Here is a 9,953-nt window from a genome sequence, read left to right as displayed (position 1 = left end):
ACAATTGCTGTGCCCGTGACTATCTCAACAGAAAGGTCTAGAAGCAGGCGTGGTGCTTCACAGCACCAACAGAGACCTGACTGTGGAGCTCCAGCTGCCCTGCACGCCGAGCCGCACAGCCCCGAGGCACACCATAACCCACCTTTTGTTCTTCTCGTGCTGGTCCTTATCCCGCTGTGACTATCTCAACAGAAAGGTCTAGAAGCAGGCGTGGTACTTCACAGCACCAACAGAGACCTGACTGTGGAGCTCCAGCTGCCCTGCACGCCGAGCCGCACAGCCCCGAGGCACACCATAACCCACCTTTTGTTCTTCTCATGCTGGTCCTTCTCACGCTCCCGGTGGTCAGGGTACATTAGGTTTCCGTAGCGGAGATCGTCCGGTGAAGACTCGCACCAGGGCGTGGAGGCCTGCTCCGTGTCTTTGTTTGCTGCAAGCATCAAAGGGTTGTGAGCGTGCCTGAGAAACACCGCGCTGACCAGCACAACCTCCTCCAAACCGGGGTGTGGAAGGAGACACAAAGCCCTCACATTCGCAGGTCCCAGGTTTCTCTCTACGACACGGTCGCATCACCTCCTGCATTCCCGCAAACACTGCCCTCAGAAAACCAAGTGCCAACCTCTGCTTGCCAAGCGCTCCTACTGCACTTCTGGCGACAGGATGGGAGCCGGGATCCCCAGACAGAGAAATTTAACATGGAGGAGTCCCCTTCCCCTTCCACTTTAGACAAAAAATACCCAGGGAATCAGTCCCATGGAGTTTGTTGGGGAATATTATCCCTGGCAGGCCTGGGATGCTCTTTCCTAGCCAGGGAGGACTCGTAGCGGCGGCTGCTCTTGCCCATGTACTAAGGTGATGCCCTGGTGGCAGAGAGGAAACTGCCAATACCCCCTACAAGACACCACCAGCTCCATTAACCCCCTCCTCCACTCTTCAGATGTCACAGATACCCTAAGAGGTCACAGCTTTGGATTGAACAGGGATGATGCTGCCCCGGGCCACAGATACCACCAGGAATCGGCCGACAGTGTCAGCTCTGACACTGGAGTCCTTAAGAGTGACTCGCAGCTCGGCAGAGAACCCCCTGACACCCATGGGTGTTCATGGCGCGAGAACCCAGCCTGCCTAGCTGCTGATGCTTTTCCAGGACAGCAGAAAGCACAGCCTTGCTTTTTCCCCGGAACCCTGTGGAACTGCTGGCAGATAACACTGCCCCTCTCAGGGAACTGCAGGCCGGTCAGCCCGACCTCGATGCCTGGGAAGGTGGGGGAGAGCTAATCCTGGGAACCACGTGCAGGCACAGGAAGGACAAGGAAATTCCCAGTACTGCTGGGAATAGATAACAGCTTCAAACTGCACAAAGCACGGGGGCTCGGGAAAGCTTACGGCAGCAGGCAGCATCGAGGGAGTCACCCTGCGTGCCAGCTATAGCCAGGCTGGGAGCAAAACAGTACAAACCGGGCTCTCTCTTGACTTGTCCCCAACTGGAAAAGGCAGCAGTGGGAACTCTTGGCTCAGGGTTAGCCTGTGATACAGAGGCCCAGCTCGGTACGCCCAGGGTGTTTGGTACAGGCTCTCCAGAGCCCAGGACAACACACAAAAGCGGCAGAACTGTGGGAGCATCGACGTGGTTTCTGCAAGCCCTGCTCACTTCCAGCCGTGGAGTCACACCAGGCTGGCCCAGCCCCGCAGAGCTGCTCTGGGAGAGCAACCTCGGCCAGCACTAACTCCCTGCTTTCCCCACGACAGGAGCCACAGCCAGAAGGGAGGGAGATTCCCCCATTTACTAGCCTGGTCTCAGTACCTATGCTCCAGCCTCCGGTGCCAAGCCCAGGATCTGACATGCTGGAACAGGAGCCAGAGGAAGTAAAGCTAGGCTGTTGAGGGAGAAAGGAGAGGAAATCATGTCATCTACCTGAGAGGTGTTCAAAGACAGCCAAGACAAATGGGAAAGGAACTGCGGTCATACATATCGGCTGTGGGAGGGCAGGGTGGAGGCACGCTGAGGAAAGGGGCTGTAGGAGTTTGGGCACCCCTGCAGCCTGGACTGGGCTTCGAACACGCTGCAGAGCATGGCCAGGGTCTGCACGTCGTGGAGCTGCGAGTAGTGAGCCAGCCTGCCAAATGAAAAGAACAGCCAGGATGAGACTGGGCAGAGTTCAGTGGCAAAAACATCGACACTCCAGGGTAACTAAATTCAAGCCTGTTGCATAAATGAATTTGGGTCACGTCACTGCCTGCAGGAGGCACGTGCACTCTGCAGGCCTGGGTTGTCTTTTCCATCACACCTTCGAAGAGCCAAGTCCTCCTTCTGAAAACAGGTCTTCTGCCTCACAGGCAGGAGAAAGATGGGAGCTCTGGGAATCCAGCAGTGCTCATGGCCTGATTATCCCAAGTTTGTGCAGCTTCAGCAACAACATCCACAGAACAGATTTTAACTGGATGTGAAGCATTAGATTCACCCCAACCAGAATGTCTTTCTGACAAAGCTCTCCACGTGCAAGGACGCCCCATCTAGACACAAGGCAAAACCCCACCACTGGTTTTCAGGATGGGTGTGACGTTCCTGGATTGCTCTGAAGACTCAGAGCAATGAAGAACTCTGTGCCCTCCCCTCCCACTGCTGCCACACAGCAGGAAAGAGAGAAGCCAAGCGACAGCCTGCAAAATACACCAGAGGAAGCCTGTGCTTCCAGACAGGAGCTATCACAGATAATACCAATTACTAGTTACGTCCCCTCCTGGAAGGACTCACTGGCAGGAGGACATGGGCAGCTAACACTTGGCTTTAAGACCACAGTGTACATAGTTGCAGAGGCTTCTGCTCAGCAACCATTCCCCAACCCCTCCCCAGCATTCCAACACTTACAAGGACTCCAGTAATTGACGTCCGAACGGATGTTGTGCCCAAGGAATCTCCAAATCTGGGTCAGACTTGGGTCCGAGACAGAGATCAGTGGCTACCATGGCCAGTGACCAAACCTGGCAGACAGGAAGGGAAAGCATCAAAGCTGCAATTAGGAATAACCACACTCCCAGGGCATAGGCGTGAACAAATTCACCCACAGACAGGTAATAATGGAGCTTGTTTTTTTTTTTTCTCCTGGCAGCATGAAGCAGTTTCAGCCTTCATGTCACAAATACTACGCAGAGTAACACAAAACCGAAGCTCTCCCTGTGTCACTTGCTTTGAGTTAAACTTCAAAAAGAATAGTCCGTAGCCTAAGAGACCTGTCAGGGAAGCTTAACAGACCTATCGGTGCACTTTATATTCACAAACCTCTGAGAAGGTTAGATCTGATACAGTTCTTGGTGACAAAGTTTAATGATGCATCATTATTTGCATGAGAAGTATCTCGTGAGTAGCCGTGAGTGTTACTGAACACCCCCGTGCTCCCGGCACAGGCTGCCATTTCTGCTCCAACAGTTCAGCTGTTTCACATGACATTTTGCCTTCATTTATCACCCTCCGCTCTGGAAACGGTTCTATACCACTGATCTAGGACTGGTTTTTCTGCTGTGCCTTTTAAAATGGGGTAATTACAACGTTGCAGGGAAAAGCAAAGCTCCTAGTTTGGCATGATGAGAGAGCAGGAAGGGAAAAGGAACGTGATGCGGCAAAGAGAGCAGCAATCAGAGAGCTGACAACACTGAAAGTCAAGGAAAAAACCATGCTCCAAGTACAAAGAATAGCCAGGTACGGTGAAACCAGAGACAGAAACTGGAGCAAGGACAGGGCTGAGTAAGAAAGAGAGCACGGAAAAGAAACGGGAAAGATGCTGCTTCCTACATTGCTACAGAGCACATCTGACACGTAAACTGCACCTCAGGCCTCTGCGTCTGCTGGGAGCGCGGCAAGCTGCCATACAGGCTCGACGGCAAAGGGAGAAACAGGCACCTCGGAGAAATCTTGCTGAACTGATTCCACTCAAGCTCTGGTCCCCCGGCAGCAAACAAGACAGCAAGACGAAGCACGGACAAAGGGGAACCAGACCTACCTTCTCTCTCCTGGTTTAGCAGAAACCACCGAGAAGCAAGGCAACAGCTTCAGCTTGCTTCTGCTTAGGTCAGGAAAGCTACGCACGTTCCTGCCCAGGTCGAGGAAGCACCAAACGCTCCAGAGAGGTGCCCAGCTCCTCCGGCAGTGCCAGCCTGCTCCTGCCTCTTCCAGGCACTCCTGAGCCCTGGCACGTGTCCTGCCTGTGGCGATGGACTCATGGCATGGGAAAGGACAGGCCACAACAGCCATCTTTCTCCTCTTAGTAGGTGAAGTCAGGGGCCAGCCCCAGCTCCCTGGGAGCTCTCTCTTGCTGCCTGGCTGCACTGAGCACCCAGTGCTAGTGCTGACGAGTGCCAAGTAACGGAACGTAAGAAAGGAAAAAATCACTGATTTCTTTTTAATTGGATGTAAAGTTAAAAAAAAATGACAGCATCTAGGGAACTCTGTGCAACAATTACTCCGTTAGCTGGCTCAAAAGTAGGCCGCGTTCCTCGCTTTGCCTGCAAGAATTCCCTGAAAAAAGTGCTGCGCTCCGTTTGGCAAAGGGCAGAATACAATCTCTTCGCGGGCCTGCGAAGGAATCTCTTGGCGCCAAGAGTTAATGAGGTAGAGACCACCCCTGGGGCTGTTCCACGGGCCTCGGTTCACCGACCGGAGACTCCCTGGAACAACCGCTGAAGGCAGGTGGCTGTTTGGGTGTCAAGGGGACCGCAGGAGCCGTTTGAGGGTAGCGCTGAGGAAGGGGCCCGACCCAACGTCATACCTGTACGAGGTCCCGCCGTCCCACAGCCAAGGCTGAGGCAGCATTCTTCTGGCACGTCTCCTGGATATTGTTCACGTTCAGGCTAAAAAGAAAGGAGATGGCTCAGCTCTGGTTGGCATGTTCCCGATGAAGGTGGGGAGAGATGGGGATCTTCCCGAGGCACTTGATGCTTTTACTGCTTACGATCTTAGAGCAAACGGAAAAAGGTCAGGCTCTTTACCCAGGAGATGTCCAGAGAAGAAGGGCCCAACAGGTCTTTTGAACAATACAGAAAAGAGAGAAGGTGGTTTTCTTCTCTCTTTTCTCCTTCCTCTCCTTTATGAAGGGAAGTCTGCTTCTTCCCTGAATGTCCACAGACTGGAAACTCCGAAAAGGGCCAAAGATACGGGAGCAAGAATTCAGGAACAGAGATTTTGTAACGATCTGAAGTAAGACAGTTTGGAAAAAGAAGCTCCTCGTTTAAAAACAAACAAACAGAACTCCTCCTGCTTTTCCATTAAAGCAGAGGGGCTTGCTGTACAGACTCTGTCACGGACGACCAACGGGGCCCTCCAAACCCTTGGGAAATTAAAAAGCCGTATGAGCCGGTAGGCATTTTATTGGATTTTTAAGCCTGTGCACGTAAGTGCGGAGTGTAACATGAGGTTTGAAAAAGAACCTGTACTGATAATTTCTCTCTTTAGCCGATGAAAGCCTGAACCTGTGGTGATGCTCGGTTCAAACTGTGTCCAATGCCCCATCTCACATTTCTCCCATCACACTTCTCAGATTTCTAGGAGACAAGTCTCCTCTCGGGCATAGGAGGAGAAAAGCAGCAAGGCAAGAAGAGAGGAATAGGGAAGGAAACATTGTGGGACTTCAGGATTAGAGCACAGCAATGCCAAGGACGGCTGCTTTCGTTTGGGAAAGGATGCCAGCTGACACTCACATGTAGAGCTCCCCCAGCAGCTTGTGGACAGGCAGCAAGCAGGAAATATCCTGGATAATAACTTTCCCGGCAGCTTTGATGGGTCGGTTGTTGGCATCCGTCCCTTCCCGTTTGCTTTTCCACCTCCTTGATTTCTGCAGGACAAACGGAAGCGTGTTACTGGGCAGAAGGACAGTGGGCTCCTCAGACCAGGCCACAAAGCACTAGGGTCGGGACTAACGCAAGCAGCACCCAAACCTGCCTTTCAGAAGGCTCTGCGTGACCCTGGAAAACATCCATGACACGAGCAGGAGAACAAGCATCTCCATCTGTAGGAAGTGAAAAGCAGGTCACGGCAGCGAGCTCAAGGTCGAACTCACCCAAAAAGTATTTTGTGAGTTCCCCTGTGAAAGCCGGTAAGAGAACAAAAAAGCATCGGGATGCCAGCCGAAGCTGGGCAGGTTTGGCAGGAGGCCGGTTCAATCGCTCTCGTCAGAAGTCTGGTCTGGGAGCCCTCTGCACACAGACCACCACTGACTTCCGCCAGCAGCTGCACAGAGACATGAGGCAGGCAGCTTCTGCTCGCCCTGAGCTTCAGGGCGAGCTGACAGCTCCAGACCATCTCTTTTGGTCTCTTCTCTCGGTATTTGAGTTAACCCCTGTTTAGGGCCAGCACAGGGCTCCCACCTCCCGCTTTGCCAACAGCTTCAAACAAACAACTGGCAGGTGATAAAGCAGGGCCCAAGTTTTCCTAGCAAGGAAAACCTTACCTACCATGCTCACAGCTACTTACAGCTGGCTCAGGACATGAGGGGGCGGGGAGAAGAAAGGCGAGGAATCAACACAAGGAAACAAAACCAAGAAGCCAAGACAATTCCCAAATACTCCCGGTTAACAGACACAGAGGCCGGCTGACAGCAAGCTGCACAAAGCTGTCCTGGCCGTATGAAACCCCGTAGAGTATTTGGCGGGTATCCTGGCCTCTCCCAGCACCCTGCTCTGGAAGGGTGAGCAGGAAGACGGGAGGGTGTGCAGCAGCACGACAGGCAGAAGGCACTGGAGCTCTACGGAGGAAGCACCGGCTGCTCTGCTGATGCTCTGCAATGCTGGTCCCGGTGACCTGTTCCCTCACTGACAGATGGAGCTCATGCTCCATGCACAAGTGCCTCCTGGTCACACTGAGCTCTGGAGAGCCTCCTGAGGTGCTAGTGGTGGGGCTTCCTGTGCCTCCAGCTGAAAGGCCAGCAAAGCAGAGCCATGCTGATGGTTCCACAGGGCACCAGAGCTCACACAGGCCACGCATCGGGGCTCCTAAAGAGCAGGCTGGGCTATGGGAAGCGCAGGACGTGGACCTGCGGGCAGGACACTTCTGCTGTGGGTGTCTGGCCAGCTCTGGGATGGCTGGGTACCAAACTGCCTTTGACCATGATCACGGTCAATCTTATGGGAACCTGAGCAGGCTCACCACAGACAAAAAACACCCGGAAATAAAACCTCAAAACTAACAACCTTGAGAAATTAATTCCTCCTTCACCGCCTGCCTGGCCCACGCTTAGGCCAACGTGCTGAGGAGGTTTTGCCCAATCTTCCACCGCTCCGCAGAGTAAAGGGGAGCCTGCTCGGGTGTGCGTGCTGCCCAAATGCTGGTGGAAGCAGAGCTATCGGCATTCAGTGCTGTGGAGCTGCTAGCTGAACAGGGCACGATTCTGTTCTGTGCCACGTCCCCTCAAGCCCTAATCCATCCCAGAAGAATCGGCCCGCAGTATTTATCTGCTACATCGCTCTGAAGCTGAGAAGTGCTGTGCAGCAGAAGGTGGATAGAACGTGGTCAGGTGGGAGGCCAAAAGCTCTTCAGTCCATCAGTTCCTAATCAAGGCCTGGTCTGCAGCAGCTCTGGCTCTCTTGCCATCGGGCAGACTACACCTCTTCCGGTAACATCTCAAAACGCAGCTTCTCTTCCCGTGCTGCGGGATGTGGGCTGTCTTACAGAAAGGTTCCCACACAACAGTGGCACCTGTACCTCACTCCTTGTCAGCTCTGCCAAATGCTGTCTCCTGGCTGCAGCAGGAGCTGCTGATGCTGCTAAAAGCAACCCCTGAGCAAAGCTCGGGAGCCCCAGCACAACGACATGCCACCAGGGCAAGAGCTCAGGCACTGTCCTGAGGGTGCCACCAGGCTTCGGGAAACAAAAGCTGTTACTCGTGCTGAGTCTGAGCAGGTATTTAAACCCAGGCTCGCAGACACAAACCCACATTCTGCAGGTCTATCGCTAAGGGCTTCTAGAGCCTGGCAGATAATCTGGAGAGCAACGTGCCACCTCCTGACCACCTACAGGTGCCACCTGTAGCCACCTGCCACCTACAGCCAGCTGCCCCCAGGACTCGCTGCCGATGGAGAGCTCCCTCGGATGGAGGCAGGTTCTCTACCCCTCATCGGGAACAGACCCAACCTGCTTCTGCCCTCTGCGAGAGTGGACTGAGGGAGCCTGCCAACAGACATTTCAGAGACTAGAAACATGGACAACACATACCACTTTCCACAGGTAATTCAGTCACTTTTTTGGAGGAAAATGACAACAAATGCGGATGAGAATGGAAAAAAGATCCCATGAATGGTTTCCAATGCTTGCTGTTAGCATATCACCAGACAAAAGAAGACACTAAATGTATGAGAACCCTCTGAAAACTTGGACTCACAACAAAATTGTGCTGTTTTCTTCCTCTTAGCACTAGCAAAAAGGGAAACCCTAACTCTTTAGTGGTGCAGCTCCTGGAGTAGAGTCAGTCGACAGCTATGTGCCCTGCCAGTACTACACTGCCATGACTGCTGCCTCCTGCCCCAGAAGGAAGCTGCCACTGAAGGAAATCATAAAGCCACGTGTAGAGCCACCATTAAAAAAGTCGTTGAAAAGCTGCATTTTTTTGCAGTTCAGCTTTGCCTCAGCTACAGCAACAAAGCATTAGAAAAAAAATATGATCAGAAGTATGAGAACCATCACGGATGAGGTAGAGCTCATCACCACTGACAGCAGCAGCTCTACTTTGAGCCAAATAGTGGCTGGCATTAATTACAGGAGCAGCTCTCCGGGCAGTATTTGAGCACTTTCAGTGGGGATTACAGAGGCGAGGAGAGCTCAAACTTGGGTCTGTCTAGCCAAGGTCCACCACAAGTTCCTCTCTCCCTTCTGCTTCACCTCTTCTCCCAGGAGAAGTTCCCACTGTGGCATTACTGAAAGATGTCACTGAGGCTCGTGGGCATCAGGGTAGAAGAGAAAATAGGTCTCTTCCTAGGGGCAGGAGCACAGGTCATGAGGGGCAGCAGGGGACATAACAGTTGGAGCTGAAGCAGAAATCAACATGCGTGCACCAGGCTAACTGACAGCTGAAGGTCAAAGCCACAGGCCTTCTGCGCTGCCCTCAGTGCTTCTCGCTCTTTCTGCAGCCTAGAATCCATGCCAAGGAGAACTGCATCTACCCCGCTGCTCCTGAGAGTTCGAGGAGAGGAGAAAAAGAAAGAAAATAGCAACAGTGACAGCAAATTAAGTCTCATCAGTTTCTCAGAGCAGCCGAAGGAAAGAAACCAGAGCATTTATGACAATCATGGGGTTGGGGGTGACAGCAGGGAACAGCACTGAACAACAACTAAAAAAGCCAGTCTGCACCTCCACTACCATACCCAAGGCTGTAATTTGCTGCAATCTGAAGTGAAAACGATGGCAGTAAATGGGTTACATGTAGAAACAGATAGCCCAAGAATAAGCCACCGACTCCTTCGTAGCAACCACCATCGTTGCTGCATACTCAGCAGCAGGAGTTACAAAACGCTGCACGCCTCTTCGGAAAGGACGCTGAATGGCTGGGCACGTGGCTCTGGGTCCTGCTGAGGCAGGCAGGGCTGGCAGTAGTGCCATGAAATGTAAAGCGCTGGTTTCACACAGGCTTATGCAAAATTTCAGGGTTCGTGTACAAACTGGTGTTGCAGGGCAAAGGGAAAGGTTGCGGACAGAAGGGAACAGATGCCAAAGATTAAGCTACAATAAGGCATTTACAAAATAGAGATAAACCTGCTCAAAGTCAGGTTTAAGCTGCTTCTAACGTGTTGGGGTTTTTTTGTAAATAAAATTTGGAAATTGCTGTCTCCCTGCAGAAAGCTACGATCATTTATTCTGAACAACTGCCTACAGATCGACTCCCCCATGCAGGTCCTGCAGCACTGCCTCAATTTTCTCTCTTACTGTTTCCAGCATCTCTCACAATACCAGGCACCTTCCACAAAGAGCCTAA

At 52.6% G+C, this 9,953-nt stretch overlaps 1 protein-coding gene across 1 annotated transcript in view; it reads right to left on the bottom strand.

The window, feature by feature from the left end:
* WDR59 (WD repeat domain 59) overlaps positions 1-9,953 on the bottom strand; it is a gene marked incomplete at its 5' end in the record, with an annotated part of 26,973 nt that overhangs the window by 1,455 nt on the left and 15,565 nt on the right. Inside the window, 6 exons of the mRNA XM_010143454.1 lie at positions 304-430; positions 1,805-1,877; positions 1,970-2,117; positions 2,870-2,982; positions 4,764-4,845; positions 5,692-5,825. Coding sequence (XP_010141756.1) covers positions 304-430; positions 1,805-1,877; positions 1,970-2,117; positions 2,870-2,982; positions 4,764-4,845; positions 5,692-5,825 — 677 coding nt within the window. The remainder of the gene's footprint in view (positions 1-303; positions 431-1,804; positions 1,878-1,969; positions 2,118-2,869; positions 2,983-4,763; positions 4,846-5,691; positions 5,826-9,953) is intronic.

This window comes from Buceros rhinoceros, unplaced genomic scaffold (assembly GCF_000710305.1).
Source record: "Buceros rhinoceros silvestris isolate BGI_N320 unplaced genomic scaffold, ASM71030v1 scaffold20099, whole genome shotgun sequence".
NCBI lineage: Eukaryota > Metazoa > Chordata > Aves > Bucerotiformes > Bucerotidae > Buceros > Buceros rhinoceros.
This window is presented reverse-complemented; position numbering and strand designations above follow the sequence as displayed.